General features: G+C 40.8%; 1 protein-coding gene across 3 annotated transcripts in view; it reads right to left on the bottom strand.

The window, feature by feature from the left end:
- LOC126194934 (uncharacterized) overlaps positions 1-18,644 on the bottom strand; it is a 274,312-nt gene that overhangs the window by 84,153 nt on the left and 171,515 nt on the right. For all 3 annotated transcript variants that reach the window (XM_049933315.1, XM_049933317.1, XM_049933316.1), the window contains exons 15-16: positions 17,850-17,919; positions 4,903-4,952 (exon numbers count right to left, since the gene is read on the bottom strand). In XM_049933315.1, the coding sequence (XP_049789272.1) occupies positions 4,903-4,952; positions 17,850-17,919 (120 nt within the window). The remainder of the gene's footprint in view (positions 1-4,902; positions 4,953-17,849; positions 17,920-18,644) is intronic.

The raw sequence follows: 18,644 nt of genomic DNA, 5'->3' as shown, positions 1-18,644 counted from the left end.
TATCTGTTGGCAGATGACTTTGACACCATTATAAACACATTTACTATCCACCAGGTAGCATATGCCATCATCACATCAAGATCAACATCATCTTTCCACATGTACTATCTTTTCCCGCACTGCAGTTTTAATTATTTCTGAAAAATTGCTATTCTCTTAATGTAATACATTGTTTCAGCCTATCTCAGCACTTTGCAATATTATTTATAATAAAATTCTGTTACTAGGGGTACTATTTTTATTTTTTATTTTATTTTATTTTATTTTTTTGAGCAGTGTAGTTTTAATTTTTTTCTGAGAGACTTCTGTTCTCTAGGTGAAATACAACATTTGAGATTGTCTCAGCACTTTGCAGTATTGTCCGTAGTACAATTCTGTTACTGGGCTACGCCCATCCTTCATATTATGATATACCCCCATTTCCTCCTACATTAAATGCTAATAGCATTAGTTATCCAAATTGGTTGCTTACTATCACTGCATATGTGCCTGCACTGTAAACGAACATGATACAAGTTTGACAAAATATATTATATTTGTTGTTCAAGCCATTTGTAGTGCAGTCTTCTTGTCAAGGCAGCCCTTTGAGAATGGCTTTAGATGTCTTGTGTTCCTAATGGATTCCTATCTCTAAATATTTTGTTTCCTACTTTACGGTCTGACTCTACCTTGATTAGTTTCGAAATTACTACTGTTCGAATTGGTCTGAGAGTTCATTATTAATTTTTTTCACACTGTGCTGATGAACTAGAAAGCAATACATAAAAATATTATTTGTGATTGTGCTGCTGCTTCCCTGAACTCTAGTTGTAAAATTCAAGTAAATCAATTGACATTCTTTGCTTTGGGGATCAGTTAGAAAGTTCTGTACTGAAATCCACACACAACGTCCTGTTTTTCTTGAGGATCGTATCTATCACAATGTCAAGGCTGCAGAGGAAAACTCTGTTGTCTGAAATAGGGGATCTACACAGGACTATAATAAAAAAACTTTTTCACTGAAAATTCAAACTCCTCCACACAACCTTCAAATATTTGGTCTTGACAATGTTTTGATGTGTTAGGTCTCTTGATTGAGTGATTTATCTTTGGTGTATATGGCCACTCCTGACATATCCGAGGCTTTCGCCTTGGGCCACAGCTACACACATTGCTGGCATAGTCTGTAAGATGCCCATGCTCCATCTCCACAGAAGACACCCCCTTGGCAGACCTTACTGGCAACAGCATAACAGGTATAGCATATCAACCACAAGTTGGACTGTGTCCAAAACACACTGGTCTGTTCTGAAGTGGCACTCCAGCCAGCATCATGGAAACTTGCAGTGCCAGTTTCACCATGAGAGTTGCCAGCCTTGAGACCAGCAGCATGCGCATCCCAGACAACAGTACTACAATTGGAAGCATTACTTTGCCTTCACAAATCACGTGCCATCCAAGCATTGAGCAAACACCACTCCCCTGGACGTGTATTTCAAATGGACCCCAGCCACTTTCTGCCAGTTCAGTCCACTAAGCCAATGCAAGTCATTCCGAAGAAGAGCGACCACCAGGATCTACAGGGTGAAAAGTATTTAAACCGACAAACTCTGGGAGGTTGTAGGGGTCATCAAAACAAATATTTTTCGCTAATGTCATTTTCTCCTATGAGGATTATTTAAACCGGTGGAGGCCATATTACACTCTTCAGTTGTTAGAGGCCGTATTACAATCTGCCACTGTTAGAGGGCGTATTACACTCTTCAGTTATAGGCAACTGCTGTCCACGTGCATTGTCTCTGTTTACTAATGGAGCGATACACCTAGAGTGAGTACACTGATATGGTTGGTGCAAACTACATAGCGCACCACTACGGATGAGCTGCACAGCGGGTTTATCAACAACAATATCCTAATCGCCGTATCCTGCATCATACGACCTTAGCTGCTGTGTACCAACGTCTGCATGAGACTGGGTCATTTAGCAGATTACCTGGACAGGGATGCTGTCGCACGGTAAGAATGCTGCAATTTGAGGAACCTGTCTTGCAGCAAGTGGAGTGGGATCCTTCAATCAGCACTTGTGCAATTGCATGTAACATGGGGACGAATCAGACGAATGTAAGAACAGTCCTTCGAGAGCAATTGTTACGTCCATTTCACTTACAATATGTCCACAACCTGGAACCAGTCGGTTATCCACCCAGAGCACAGTTTTTGCAGTGGTACCTGGAACAGTGTGAAATGCATCCTACATTTCCATCCCCTGTGTTGTTTACCGATGAAGCAAAGTTTGGGCGTGATCGAGTCTTCAACATGCACAATTCGCATGTTTGGAGTGAGGATAACCCACATGCCACAGTTACTAGTGCTCATCAAGTGCAGTTCTTCGTTAATGTGTGGGACGATGTTGTTGGGGACTGTTTAATTGGGCCGTATTTGCTACCTAGGCCATTAAATAGCAGGCACTATTACAATTTTCTCACCAGAGCATTGCCAGAATTGCTGGAAGACGTCCCGCTTCCTACAAGACAATGCATGTGGTTCCAACATGACAGGGCACCGGCACATTTCAGTTGCCATGCGCGTTGATTCCTGGACCGACGGTTCCCACAAACGTGGATTGGCAGAGGTGGTCCTGTACCATGGCCTGCTCGATCCCCAGATATGTCCCCTCTGGACTTTTTTGTGTGGGGAGAGATGCACAACCTTGTTTATGCAACCCCTGTTGCATCAGAAGAGGATGTGGTTGCCCAGATAGTAGCAGCAGCAGGAACAATTCAGGATACTCCTGGGGTTTTTGCCCATGTCAGACAGAACACGATCCGACGGTGTAACCTTTGTTTATGTGTCAATGGAGGCATTTTTTGAAAATCTACTGTAATTGAAATTGGGTTGTGTTAATGTGTTGTCTCTTGGTCATAAAAAAATGGAAAGGTGTTTGTTGGTTTAATTAATTTGCCGCCAGAGAAATCTTCCTCTACCGGTTTAAATACTCCTCATAGGAAAAAATGACATTAGGGAAAAATATTGTTTTGATGTCCCCTACAACCTCCCAGAGTTTGTCGGTTTAAATGCTTTTCACCCTGTATATACCGCAGTTCTGGCAGCAGCCCAATCTGGAGGATACTGTACTGCTGTCACTACAAGCAGCCAGCCATTGCCCAGGGAACTTCACCTCCTTCGACTTGCCTCCCTTGGACTTGGTGCCCAAAGACTGGTATTCTTGAGTAGAATTTAGACCATCAACGGTAGTACTACTGAAAGGACTTCTACTTTTTCGCACTTACTGAATAGGGGTCAGTGCTAACTGAACATAAGACTTATTATCCCTTTTGTAAATAAGTTCAATGATACCTGCCTTTGTGACCTACCTTCTGTGGAACTTACAATCTTTCAAGTGCTTTCATGGACAGACTAAATGATGATTATTGTTTATCAATCATTAATTTGTTAAGTCCAGTCGGCACACTAAGTCAATTCTGAACAAGTTTAGTCCAGTCAATGCTGTACAAGTTTGTTTGTATTTCTGCATTTTGGTGTGGAATGAAGATAAATGTTAATTGACTACAACCTGGGACAATCAGTTACTGAGTGTGTGTATTACACAGAACACATCACCTCCATTCTGCAATGGACTCCTTGCACACAAATCAGACAAGATGTACCTCTCCAAAGGAAGCCTTATTATTACTTTGCTATGTAAATGATGCTCTGAGACACAGATAAATTAGCAGCTCAACTACTTTGCCTATTATTTCTCTAATACTTTGATGAAATAAACTAACTGCATCTTCTGATCTGCAGTCCTCATTTACTGAATGAACCTGAGCATCTTAGCGAACTTCCACAAGCAGAACAGAAATAATTCCTATGTGTCATCATCCTAAAAAAGGCCTAGCCTTTCAAAATGTAATCACCAGAATTTAGCCTTGAGTAATTAATGACGTTCATGGCCTATTCGGCTCCATAGTATTTATATTGTATTTATATTAACTGATTTACATCTGAAACATGTTATGGATATTTATAAAGACAAGAAAACAATACTACAGAATAAGTTCCATGAAATCTGCAGAAAGATTTGTGCAAAAATGCATGAAAACTCTACAATAAATACAAAAATATCTAAATTTAGGTGCTGTTGTACAGAAAACGAAATCTGAATATAAAAGTGATATTACTAATAATTTAGTAATAAAGGAGACAGCTCACTGAAAGGCAGAAGCACTGTGTTGTCGATAGGTACACAAACATAAGGTACAGAGCTTTGCCGGCTTTTGGAACGAACTTCCTTTTTCAAGCTTGTAGGGAAAACATGCACAAAAACACCACATACACTCACACACGCTCACCTGTCTCCCTACATGGTGTTCAGTTGACTGCCAGTTCTTCCCTGGCATACAGTGAGTGAACTGAGGTGGGCTGGGGATGCAGGGTGGGGTGGGGTGAGACATGGATAGAGGCGGAAGGCAGGGAGGGTTTGTTTGTGTGTGTGTGTGTGTGTGTGTGTGTGTGTGTGTGTCCTACAAGCCTGAAAAAGAAAGTTCATCCTGAAAGTTAGCAAAGCTCTGTACCTTTTATTTGTGTATCTGTCGGCAACACAGTGCTTCCGCCTTTTGGTGAGTTGTCTCCTTTAATCCTAAATAATTCATAATTCTCAACCAGAACTTTCCATACTCTATTATACCCCAAAGTGATATTACTGTCATTTTGTGACTGTTATTCCAAAATAATTCATAATTTTCAACCAGAACTTTCCATACATTATTATACCCCAAAGTGATATTACTATCATTTTGTGACTGTTCAGATGCTTATAAACAAACATAGCTGCATATAACAACTTTAAGCATTCAGAAACACAGTGAATAACGACAATAACAAAATCAGAACAAAGAGATGTACAAGAAGAATACTTACTGGACTGTGTCAAAGTAAGGTCTTGTGTTGCTAATAGTAAATCATTTATCCTGCAACAAAGTCATTTCATGAATGGTTTTAAAGTTTACATAATATCAAAAGGAATAACTTTTATTCAAAGTAAAGTATGTAATTCTACCATAGAAACTCATGTGGCATATACATGGTTCAGCAAAAATACACCAACAAACTTCAAGGCATTATAGAGAGAGTCTTCAGAAACAAATTAAGGATAGAAATCAATTTCCTAAAATGTGATTTAATGGCGTCAGAGAACATTGAAGTTACAGGGTCCAACATCAGAAGCTAGGTCACCTCTTGAGGAGTAAAACTGCATTTTTATGCTCTGTGGTGATTATGTGAAAGTCCTGACAAAGCTTTCATTGTGTGGACCACAAAATTCTACTTGGCAAACTACAGTGTTATGGCATTAATGGCACCCCCTTGTATGGATGGAATCTTACCTTCATAAAAGAAGGCTGAGGGTCTCATTAGCAGATGGTACCGCAGGCATGAAAATAACCTTGGAATGGGTGAAAGTAATGTGTAGTCACAAGGATCAATACTGTGTCCACTCTTGTTTCTAACCAACATAAATTATTTTCCAGTGACTTTAAAGGCAGAAACTAAAACATTTGCTGATGACACAAATACACTAATCAAGGGTCCAACAAACACTTGCAGACACAGTTCAGTTACTAGATGAACAGGCATACACGTGGTTCACAGCTAACAGTTTTAGGCTTAAGCTCACAAAGACTAATATTATGCAGTTTAATACTAGCTTAATGACCTTATAGTGACAGAAGCAGACATTAATGGTAATACACTGAGTGCCACACATGACGTAAAATTCCTTATGGTTCAGCCAGAAAATAATTCCACAAGGTAGGTCAACAATATTATAAGGACATATTGCTACTTACCATAAAGATGACACGTTGTGTTGCAGACAGACATGATGAAAAGCTTTTGGCCAAAGCCATATTCACAAAAGAAAAACACACACACACATTCACGTAAGCAAGCTCACCTCACACAAACATGACATTTACAAAGTGAAAGCCAGTGAAGGAATATTTTAGGGAACTGGTTACAAAATTTATTTCAAAGCCCCAAACAGATCTTTACAAGTTTTCTCCTAGAGCAGCTTCGGTTGTATCTATGTGACTCAAGTTGCCTGTCTTTCAGAACTGAGGCATGTCCCATTAAAGTTGCTGATAAGAAACACCTTGAGGCCCCTGCTGAAACTGCTAGCGAATACATGCCATTGGCTTTAGCGAATAGTCAACGTGGGATATATGTCGTGTGTGCATTCTGGATGATTCTGCACTGCAGGCACAGTTGCTTCACTCTCTTGTGATCCAGACCTTGAGCAGAACAGACGTCTTTCTTGGGAGGCAGAGCCTCTGGTTCTGCACTCCGTGACCTGCTACCAACATAAGTTAACATGAAATGACACCCTTCCATTGTCCATTGCAGTTGGTTGTTCAACCTCCTAGACTGGCCTAAACCTGGTAAATTCCAACTCTCAGCATTCCCTTTGTATGCTGTACACTGAAATATACTTTCTTTATTTTACCTAATTTCTTGTTCTATCATTTAACGGCAGCCCTGGATGCCCACTTACAAGTCCTGACTGTGCAACCTCCTGTACATTGTCGCTGTGAGCCAAAGGCAACAACCTTTGCCCCCCTTCCCTGCCTATGTATGGACGGCTATCTCCAGCCACTCTGGCCACAAAGCAAATGAAATGCATTGAGCAGGAGCAACAATCCAGAGTGGGTCAGGGAAGGAGGAGGGATATCAGAGTATGTGTGGGGAAAGACAAATTAACACAGGCTGGCGGAGCATGCAAGGACTCGAGGTGGCAGGACAGTTGCCAAGTGCAGTGTTAGGACACCACAGGGAAGGGTTGGGGAAGGAGGAAGCAGGGGAGGAGGGGCGGAAAAGGAGAGGAGTAGAGAACGTGCCAAGACTGGTGGGTGCACTGTCAAAGAGCAGTGCACAATGAAGCTGAGTGGACGTGAACTGGGAGGAGGTGTCAGGGCAGAGGGGTGGGTGGAGGATGTAAGGACAGTAGGTTGAAACCAGGATGATTTTGGGAGCAGAGAATGTGTTGTAAGTACAACTCCCATCTTCACAATTCATAAAAGCTGATGGTAGAGTGGAGGATCCAGATGGCCCATGTCATGAAGCAGTTATTGAAATCAAACATGTTATGTACAGTTGCATGTTGTGTCATAGAGTGGTCCACATCACTCTTGGCCAAAGTTTGTTGGTGGCTATTCATGCTAGTGGACAGCTGGTTGGCAGTCATAAGAATACAAAAGGCTGAGCAATGGTTGCAGCAGAGCTAGTATATGACATGGCTGCTTTCACAGGTGGCCAGCCCCTGATGGGGTAGGATACACCTGTGGCAGGGTTGGGTGGGTGGATTGGGTAATCTTGCATCTGGGTGTTCCAAAAGGATATGATCTCTGTGTGTGAAGGACTGGGACTGGGAGTGGCATAGGGATAGACTAGGATGATGTTGAGGTTAGATGGGTGGGTGATGGTACACCATGTTCGAAGGGGTGTCAGGGATCCTGGGTAGGATGTCCCTAATTTCTGTGCATAGTGAGAGATAATCAAAGCCCTGACAAAGAACGTGACCCAGTTGTCCCAGTCCAGGATGGTAAAGGGTGACAAGGGGGCAATCCCTTGTAGCTGGTTCTTGGGCATGGTGGGAGGATGCTACTAAAGATCACCTCCTTCATCACCCAATACCAACCTGAATTGGAACAATTGGACCACAGCCTTCATGAGGGCTCTGATTATCTAATATCATATACTGACATTATGAGGGACATCCCACCGAAGATTCTTCTCACCCCTCCGAAAGTAGTGATCCACTACCCACCCAATCTCTACAACATCCTATTCCATTCTTTTACTACTCGCAGTCACAACCCCTTGCCACGGCGATCATACCCCTGTGGAAGACCCAGGTGCATGATCTGTCCAATCCATTCACCCATCACTTCCACCCCTGTCACAGGCTTATCCTGCACCATCACAGGTAGGCCATATGTGAAAGAGGTCCTGCTGTAATCATTGCTCAGCTTTTTATACTGGTACAACTACAATCCAGCTGTCCACCAGGACGAATGGCCACCTCCAAACTGTGGCCAAGAGTGAAGTGGACCACCCTGTGGCATAACATGTTTGATTTTAATGGCTGCTTCACAACCTGGGCCATCGGGATCCTTCCCTCCCCCAGCTTTTATGAACTGTGAAGATGGGAGTTGTTATTGCAAAATACTCTCCATTCCTAAAATCATCCCAGCCTCAGCCTAAGACAACCTGCTGTCCCAACACCCTCCACCCAACTGTTTCCGCTGCCCGCATATGTAAGTCAATGAGCAAAATAATGTGTATTGGCCAATACTTAAAAGAAAGTGTGTCTTAGCAACTCAGTGACAACATGCTGAAGTCACCCCTAGGATTTTTAAACTATAAGTTCCCATATATCTTGAGGTATCAATGAAAATCATCAGTTTTTGAAAATATAAGGTAACTGGATAGATAGAAAATCTACTCACCAGTGGTACATGAGAAAACACATATAAAGGTACCCCTTTCATAAACACTGCCAGTTCTTTTCCTTCGCACCTCTTCCTTCCCCTTCAGCCCTTCTACCAGAAGAAGGAGCCACTGGCTCTGAATGCTTGCAAAGTTTAATACCTTTATATGTGTGTTAATAATAGCTAACACTTGGTTCAAGAATCATGAAAGAAGGTTGTATATATGGAAGAACCCTGGAGATACTAAAAGGTATCAGATTGATTATATAATGGTAAGACAGAGATTTAGGAACCAGGGTTTAAATTCTAAAACATTTCCAGGGGCAGATGTGGACTCTGACCACAATCTATTGGTTATGAACTATAGATTAAAACTGAAGAAACTGCAAAAAGGTGGGAATTTAAGGAGATGGGACATGGATAAACTGAAAGAACCAGAGGTTGTACAGAGTTTCAGGGAGAGCATAAGGGAACAATTGGCAGGAATGGGGGAAAGAAATACAGTAGAAGAACAATGGGTAGCTCTGAGGGATGAAGTAGTGAAGGCAGCGGAGGATCAAATAGGTGAAAAGACGAGGGCTGGTAGAAACCCTTGGGTAACAGAAGAAATATTGAATTTAATTGATGAAAGGACAAAATATAAAAATGCAGTAAATGAAGCAGGCGAAAGGGAATACAAACATCTCAAAAATGATATTGACAGGAAGTGCAAAGTGGCTAAACAGGCATGGCTAGAGGACAAATGTAAGGATGTAGAGGCTTATCTCACTAGGGGTAAGATAGATACTGCCTACAGGAAAATTAAAGAGACCTTTGGAGAAAAGAGAACCACTTGCATGAATATCAAGAGCTCAGATGGCAACCCAGTTCTAAGCAAAGAAGGGAAAGCAGAAAGGTGGAAGGAGTATATAGAGGGTCTATAGAAGGGCGATGTACTTGAGGACAATATTATGGAAATGGAAGAGGATGTAGATGAAGATGAAATGGGAGATATGATACTGCGTGAAGAGTTTGACAGAGCACTGAAAGACCTGAGTCGAAATAAAGCCCCCGGAGTAGACAACATTCCATTAGAACTACTGATAGCCTTGGGAGAGCCAGTCCTGACAAAACTCTACCATCTGGTGAGCAAGATGTACAAGACAGGCGAAATACCCTCAGACTTCAAGAAGAATATAATAATTCCAATCCCAAAGAAAGCAGGTGTTGACAGATGTGAAAATTACCAAACTATCAGTTTAATAAGTCACAGCTGCAAAATACTAACACGAATTGATTACAGACGAATGGAAAAACTGATAGCAGCCAACCTCGGGGAAGATCAATTTGGATTCCATAGAAATGTTGGAACACATGAGGGAATACTGACCTTACGACTTATCTTAGAAGAAAGATTAAGGAAAGACAAACCTACGTTTCTAGCATTTGTAGACTTGGAGAAAGCTTTTGACAACGTTGATTGGAATACTCTCTTTCAAATTCTGAAGGTGGCAGGGGTAAAATACAGGGCGCGAAAGGCTATTTACAATTTGTACAGAAACCAGATAGCAGTTATAAGAGTCGAGGGTTATGAAAGGCAAGCAGTCGTTGGGAAGGGAGTGAGACAGGGTTGTAGCCTATCCCCGATGTTATTCAATCAGTATATTGAGCAAGCAATAAAGGAAACAAAAGAAAAGTTCGGAGGAGGTATTAAAATCCATGGAGAAGAAATAAAAACTTTGAGGTTCGCCGATGACATTGTAATTCTGTCAGAGACAGCAAAGGACTTGGAAGAGCAGTTGAACGGAATGGACAGTGTCTTGAAAGGAGGGTATAAGATGATCATCAACAAAAGCAAAACGAGGATAATGGAATGTAATCGAATTAAATCGTGTGATGCTGAGGGAATTAGATTAGGAAATGAGACACTTAAAGTAGTAAAGGAGTTTTGCTATTTGGGGAGCAAAATAACTGATGATGGTCGAAGTAGAGAGGATATAAAATGTAGACTGGCAATGGGAAGGAAAGTGTTTCTGAAGAAGAAAAATTTGTTAACATCGAGTATAGATTTAAATGTCAGGAAGTCATTTCTGAAAGTATTTGTATGGAGTGTAGCCATGTATGGAAGTGAAACGTGGACGATAAATAGTTTAGACAAGAAGAGAATAGAAACTTTCGAAATGTGGTGCTACAGAAGAATGCTGAAGATTAGATGGGTAGATCTCATAACTAATGAGGAGGTACTGAATAGAATTGGGGAGAAGAGGAGCTTGTGTACAACTTGACTAGAAGAAGGGATCGGTTGGTAGGACATGTTCTGAGACATCGAGGGATCACCAATTTAGTATTGGAGCGCAGCGTGGAGGGTAAAAATCGTAGAGGGAGACCAAGAGATGAATACACTAAGCAGATTCAGATGGATGTAGGCTGCAGTAGGTACTGGGAGATGATGAAGCTTGCACAGGATAGAGTAGCATGGAGAGCTGCATCAAACCAGTCTCAGGACTGAAGACCACAACAACAACAACAACAACAACAACAACATATGTGTGTTTTCCTGCAGCTGCTTAGTGAGTAGATTTTTTTATCTATCCAATTAAATTACATATATCTTGATGACTAGGTCAGTTGAAAGGTCTGAGGATATCACTACAATGCCTTGCATATCACTGTGATGGCCAAACCAACCTTTTGGTTAAACAGCTCTACATAAGCAGCATTAATTTAAAATATAGGCACCCTTTCACTTGTTTAAGAAATCAAACTACTAATGATCCTTTACACAGTCATTGGCACTGCCATATAGTATAAAACTGGCATGTCATATAAGCACAATGCCACAGAAATTTCTTTTCCCTGTAATGTTTCTGTGCTGAGATCAGCTTCACAAGAAAGGCTTATATACTTCTTACATGTTCATAGACATAACAATTAAAAGTATTACATATTTTTGTATGTGAAGTATTGTTTTCCAGGTTAACCGCATCCCTTATTAGCGTTAGTTATGCCATACAGAGTGGAGCACATAAAACCGGCCCCTGCACTGAAAGGAATATGAATGAAGAAAATCAATGTCCATCATCTTTCTTACATTTTTATTGTACAGTTTCATTATTGACTATGTAATTAACAGTTTAAGTAACAGATTTACTTTTATTAGTTTAATAAGCATATTTTAGAAAGGAATTTAAAGTCTCTGTTCAAAATTTTATCTGCCAACATCCAAGCAAAGTTGTGTACATCAAAGCATATTAAAGAAAACACTTTTCAGTACTCTTTGAGGACTGTTCGGAATTTCTTCACATATGTTGTTTTTTAGTGTGTCAAGTGTTCTGGGATTGCTGCTGTAGACTCTAGCCTTTAGAAATCCCCAGAGGAAAAAGTCACATGGTGACAAGTCAAGAGAGCAGGATGGTCACAAGCCCTTACTAATGGTCTTCTCTTCTGTAAAATCAATATGTATACGAGCTAAGGACAAATCTGATGTATGAGACGTTGCCCCATCTTGCTGGAAATATGCACAACATTTTTCATTTGGAGTTAACAGAGCCAAAAATTCATTGTGGAGTTGCAAGTAAACAAGTGTGTTGACAGTTTCGTTGAAGAACAATGGCCCGATAATTCTGTTACCAGATACAGCACACCATACACCAATTTTTAAATTGTGTAACGGCTTTTGCAGTATGCCATGGGGATTCTCTGTAGCCCAGTGTTTTGTGAATTAACGTAACCCAAAAGATGAAACCAAACTTCATCCGTCGAAAAAGGGAGGAACGGATCAAGATGTCCCCCAGCGACATTTTCCAGCAACCAATTACAGTAATGTGTACACTTACCCTTGTCCGCTTCTTTTATTTGCTGAACAACACTCACACGGTAAGGTTTCATTTTTAGGCCATGAAGGATGCGTTGATATGACCTGCAAGATATTCCACATTGCTGTGATAATCGTCATGTTGACTTGTACGGACTTCTTTTAATGTGTGCTGTCACGTTTGCCACAACTTCAGTGTACATACAGTCGGTGCCTTATTTCTCTTTGAATTAACAACACTGCCTATCGAACACCACTTTCTTACTAGATCCTGAATCATTGATTTTGCAGGAACATTACTTTCAGGAAACTTTTCATGAAAAGTGTCACGAACAACTTTGATGGATTCAGGCCACACATATTCTTCAACAATGAACAGACATTCTTCAATGGAGTAAGGCATAGCAGTGAAGTACATGGTTTATAATGACTACTTTCCGTCTGAAGTACTCAGATGCTACTACTGTTGGAAGGTGGCAAAGAAACTGACACGCTAGTGAAGCTACTCACACACGTTCGCATTCTGGTTTGGGCTGGTTTTATCTGTGCCACTCTATATTACACTATGCTCTTTGTTTGGAACTATTCTATATGATTCACATACACTACGTGATCAAAAGTATCCAGACATACCCAAAAACATACATTTTCCATATTAGGTGCACTTTGCTGCCAGGTACTCCGTACCAGCGACCTCAGCAGTCATTAGACATCATGAGAGAGCAGAACAGGTCACTCCATGGAACTCATGGACATTGAATGTGGTCAGGTGATTGAGTGTCATATGTCTGTATGCGAGATTTCCACACTCCTAAACATCCATAGGTCCACTGTTTCCGATGTGATAGTGAAGTGGAAACGTGAAAGGACACGTACAACACAAAAGCATAAAGGCCAACCTCGTCTGTTGACTGACAGAGAGCACCGACACTTGAAGAGTGCTGTAATGTGTAATAGGCAGACATCTATTCAGATCATCATTACAAACTGCATCAGGATCCACTGCAAGTACTATGACAATTGGGCGGGAGGTGAGAAAACTATGATTTCACAGTCGAGTGGCTGCTTGTAAGCCACATATCATGCCGGTAAATGTCAAACGACGCCTCGCTTGGTGTAAGGAGTGTAAACATTGGAGGATTGAACAGTGGAAAAACGTTGTGTGGAGTGACGAATCATGGTACACAATGTGGTGATCCGATGGTTGGATGTGGGTACAACAGTAAAATTCGGAGGCAATGGTGTGGTCGTGTTTTTCATGCAGGGGGCTTACACCCCTTGTTGTTTTGCGTAGCACTATCACCTTCTTCCTCCCCATTGTTGAAGAGCAATTTGGACAGGGCGATTGCATCTTTCAACACGATCAAGCACCTGTTCATAATGCACCACCTGTGGCGGAGTGGTTACACGTCAATAACATCCCTGTAATGGGCTGGCTTGCACAGAGTTCTGACCTGAATCCTATAGAACACCTTTGGGATGTTTTGGAATGCCAGCTTCATGCCAGGCCTCTGCAACCAACATTGATACCTCTCATCAGTGCAGCACTCCATGAAGAATGGGCTGCCATTCCCCAAGAAACATTCTAGCACCTGATTGAATATTTGCCTGTGAGAATGGAAGCTGTCATCGAGGCTAAGAGTGGGCCAACACCATACTGAATTCCAGCATTACCGATGGAGGGCGCCACAAACTTGTAAGTCATTTTCAGGCAGGTGTCCAGATACTTTTGATCACATAGTGTATTTTTTGTATCACACTTGGACACATCTTTTTCAAATTTGGTGTATAATTTGTATACTAATATTTTTCTTTAAATTTCCATTGATAAACTGAGATCAATATAATACCAATCACAAGTGCTGTATAATGATACGTGAATGATTTCATATGTGTTACAACCTGAGACCAGGTCATATTGTTATCAGGTCAAGAAGAGATTGGGGGTGAGTGATCCTGTGGAGTGCCAGGGCACTAATGAAATGTCATTCAATCAAAAATATACTAGCGAGAGTTTTACAGTCACTTCATCTTCTCCCAGCACTGATTAGCAGAGACTGCACTGAGTCTTCATCCGTGGAAGATTGGTCTGGCCCCCATCCTCAGTCAGTCACTGCTGTCGCTACCAGGACCAAGGCTTGCAGATCAGAAGTCCCCTCCATGGCCGGATGGCAGTGGACTTGTACTAGTGGACTCCAAGTTGGTCTACTGAGCAAAGTATATCCGGGTTTAAGGTATCGTTTGAAACTGTTGTTTTGGACTGGCAGTTTCTGTAACAGCTTCTCTGGGCAAAACAGCAGAGGGTGTGTCAACTCAGTTACTGTTGTACCTGTAGCTCTTGCTGGTAAGCGAAAAGTTGTTCCATGTGGCTTTTCTTTTCTGTGGTTGTTGGGCAGTTTTTGAACCCACTGTTTTGGTACATCATCTGAACTTCATATTTAAAACAAAAGATTCCCTTACATTTTCTCAAACCACACATTTTTAAAATTACGTTTACACACAAACGACTTGCAGTTCTGCTGCATACAAAATACTAGTCCATAACTCTAATTACCTCTCCTATCTTGCAGCTGCTTACAGATTGACTACGCCTTGTAATTCCATGCCACTTTATACCTCTCCTTCTCAAAACCAATCTCCTTGTGCTCTTGCGATGTGTCTTACTTGCAACCGTCTCCTTCAGATAAAGCAATGTCTCCCCAGGTTACACTGTAATTTTAAGAGAAATTAAAAAATGTTTTCTCTTACCCTCATTACCTATAACATTGCAAGTATCTTCAAATTCACTCTAATTCTCAAACAATCATTCCTGAAAGGATTCGATCATGATGGCTCAAGCACACATTCCTGAAAGGATTCAGTCATGTTGGCTTGATCATTAGCCTTACAGGCATCTTCCCCCTTCTTCTCTTCCTCCCTCCCCTCCTTGGAGAAGGCAGCACCACCCCAAGTTGTCCTGCACCCTTCAGAAATCAATGAATCTGTACTTTGTCATTATCCACAACAATCACAACACAAATGACTTCATTAATAGCTCTCTGTGTGTTCTCCATAGCATCTACTTTAATATCACCATATGCAGTTCCATTCCGCAAAAATCAGTGGCACTTGTACTTCACTGTACATCTCGTCCAGACTTGAAAGCCTTGAAACAACAACCATTGTCACCCAATGGCGTAGATACTAGAGCACCTAAATCAATATCATCCATGTTGCCACTCACACATTCATTTACTTCAGTACAGCCCACATTTACTTCATTTGGCACTACACCTCTTCAGACACCACAGATTCACAAGATACTGAAGCTGATACCTCAACACTACTTCCTGTAAGTATGTCAAACCATTCACATGTGTCTGCACAGTGGCACTAACATCAGCTTCATCTCCTAATATCTTCATTCATCAAATCAGCTACACAGTCATCCTGTTCTATTGTACTAACAACTGACACTTATGTGCTCCTGTCCATGATGAACGAATTCACGTAGCTTGTTACTCACATTCCCGAGCAATGGCAGAGCTTGTGTAGAATGCATTTCCCCTGCTAGGTGTGTACAGCGCAGCTCATTGACAGATCAGCACTGCCTATGCAGTCGACCTGACTTGTTCTGTTCATCTGCAGTGATTGTTTTTCTTAGCACTGTTTTGTTCTTGTTTCACTTTTTTTAAAGGCATGTTTAATTGAACAATGTGCAGCTATGAAATTTTGTTTTCTACTAAGTAAAAATGCTGCTGAAACTGTTTTAATGTTGAAAACAGCTTACCAAGACGACGTTATGGGAAAAACTAAAGTGTTTTAGTGAGGTGCTCGATTTAAAATTGACGAAATGTCAATTGATGACAAACCTCATTCTACAAAATTGTTAAGGCTTTCGCGGTCACTTGTTGACACACTGCCTATTGGCTTCTGTCTCGGGTTCTTTGGCCGACGTTCATCTAATGATTTTACTGACGTTTCGCCAGTTTCTTTTGTGGTGCATGGTGTGCATGATTTTTCATGATACGCAAGTAGTCCTGAAAAATCATGCACACCAAGTGTAAAGGTATTAACAAAAAGAAACAAACTATTGTTTGAACTAAATATCCACATAATTTTGTAATCATTTAGTAAAAATATTCACATTACAGATTAAATAAAACGGAAACCCACTGATGATGTCACATTGGTGGTGAAACATGTTTGGGTACTTGGAAAAAACGGTGTGCTGCATAACTGATGGACCTCACATCTACAATCATCTAGAGAAGTTGATAAATCCTCAGATGTTTTTGCAGAAACAGGTGTAATGAGACTAGCTGCCATAGCATCAGTGGATGGAATAGGTACGTTAACTATGATTTTGGTATTCCCTCCTTGTGCTTGCATCAAGCCCAGTTGCTGCACATAATGCTTCTAGTTCCATTTGCATTTCTTTGTTAGCCAGGCTCCACTCTCTTTTATCCTAAAGTAACATGGCTACTTGATTTTTCAAAACTTCAACAGTTCAACTCAAAATTATGAAACATGCTTCTGGCTGTTGTGTAACCTCCATTTTGAACTACACTTCAGAAAAATCATGGTCCCTTTAAACCAATATAGTATCAATAAACAAAAGTAACTACACTAATCTTTCCTATGTATCATAGACCAGCAAGATTCACTGAACTGCTGTGCTCCATGGCCAAACTGTTTACAAGTTCCACATGTTGCTGGCACTGCCTTAATATACAAAACTGGCACCTAGTCAGTCATAAATATTATTCCTTACAGCTACCTCTGAACTGTGATAGGTCTACAGGCTCTTGTGGCCTATACAATGCTACTATCAAGTTACTATGCAGGTTCTTCTGACTCAGCATAGCCCCATCAGGCACCCAGTATGTAGGATGCAATTCTCCTGGTACCACTCAGCATGTCATAACCACTTTCTGTCAAAAATGTAGTGTGCCAGAACCACTGCTGACACTAATGTTATGTGTCAGGCCCACTTCTAGATGCCAGTGTTACAACCAGAGGCAGTGTCATGTTGTTATCAGGAGGAATTTATTGATGAGAGTTTTACAATCAGTCCATCTTCTTCCTAGCGCTGACTAACAGTGATCATGCTAAGCCCATAATGCTTGAAAGTGCATGTAGTTTTGTTATGGTACAGCATTCTATCTGCTCCACACTGTTGTTGAAGTGCTGGATCAGTTGGCTTTCCTCTCGCTTAGTCTGATGAAACGAGCTCCTAGCTTGTTTGTACTTTGGGCCTCCTTGTCAACGCTCTGTTACGACATCACTGCATAGCCCACACACATGCTGCAATTAGTGGGACCTCCATCCATTTCTAACACAATTTTATTTGTGCACTTACTTACTGCTCTACTGGGCAGCATATGGTATATGCAAATCTACCATCACAAGTAACCCTTTAGCACACTTCTCCATAAACAAAAGCTGAACTTACACATACAACTTTAAAAGGTACAATATGAAAAGGTTTTTTGAATTAATAAAGCTGTACAAGTTGATAACTGCCAAAGTTAGCTTCATTTTTCTAAATATATACATAGAAGTTATTTCAAATTTTTATTAGCTGTATAAGAAAATGTTTAACTCACGTGCTAACTGTCTGTGTGGCAACTGGCATGGTAACTGACATCTTCAACAATGGTTGCAAATCCCTTGTCCCTGTAGAAAAATACATGTTCCCATTATTCATAGTGTGTCTGGTTTGTCATATTTATGTATGTTGTAACGAACAAGTGAGGGATTCAAGTAAAAATGAACATTCTGATATAGATTTTGTTACTTATTGAAGGGTATTAGTCAAGCAGAGAACCATATGATAAAATTAACTGTATTCCTATGGCAGTACAAAGTGATACATAGTTATTTGCAAGAAGAAGAAGAAAGTTTGCAAGGGTGAAATTGGAGATACGATTTTTTAAAAAATGAAAGAGCTTGAAATATAGAATTGAATAACTGTGTGTCTAAAAAACAGGAGAGCGGCCAGGGCAAGAGGCAAAAATGAGTAGGATACTGTTAATAAGAGGAACTGAGCAGTGGGATCAGAAATAAATGCAAGCAAGACAGAGGAGCAGCTAAAGATGTGTCTAGCTACAACGGAATTTCTTCTTCTTTTTCTGATTAGAGAAGTAAGTTCAGAAAATATTCATTTCAATGAATGGTGTCTCATTTACAAATCACATAAACAAAGCAAAGAAAAATCATACAAACAAAACTGAAACAATTTCTTAAAATATGAAAATATCTATACTGCCAATAGAGGCCAACTTTCTTACCCTACTCTGCCCTAAATAAACATGGCATCCCAGAAAATGTGATATACGCAAAGAACAACAATAGGATCTCTTTGGAGGATGGTGGAGGGGGAGGGGTGGAGAGTGTAGATA

Source organism: Schistocerca nitens, chromosome 7 (genome assembly GCF_023898315.1).
Source record: "Schistocerca nitens isolate TAMUIC-IGC-003100 chromosome 7, iqSchNite1.1, whole genome shotgun sequence".
Taxonomy (NCBI): domain Eukaryota; kingdom Metazoa; phylum Arthropoda; class Insecta; order Orthoptera; family Acrididae; genus Schistocerca; species Schistocerca nitens.
The sequence above is the reverse complement of the archived record's forward strand: the minus strand, read 5'-3'. Positions and strand labels throughout refer to the sequence as shown.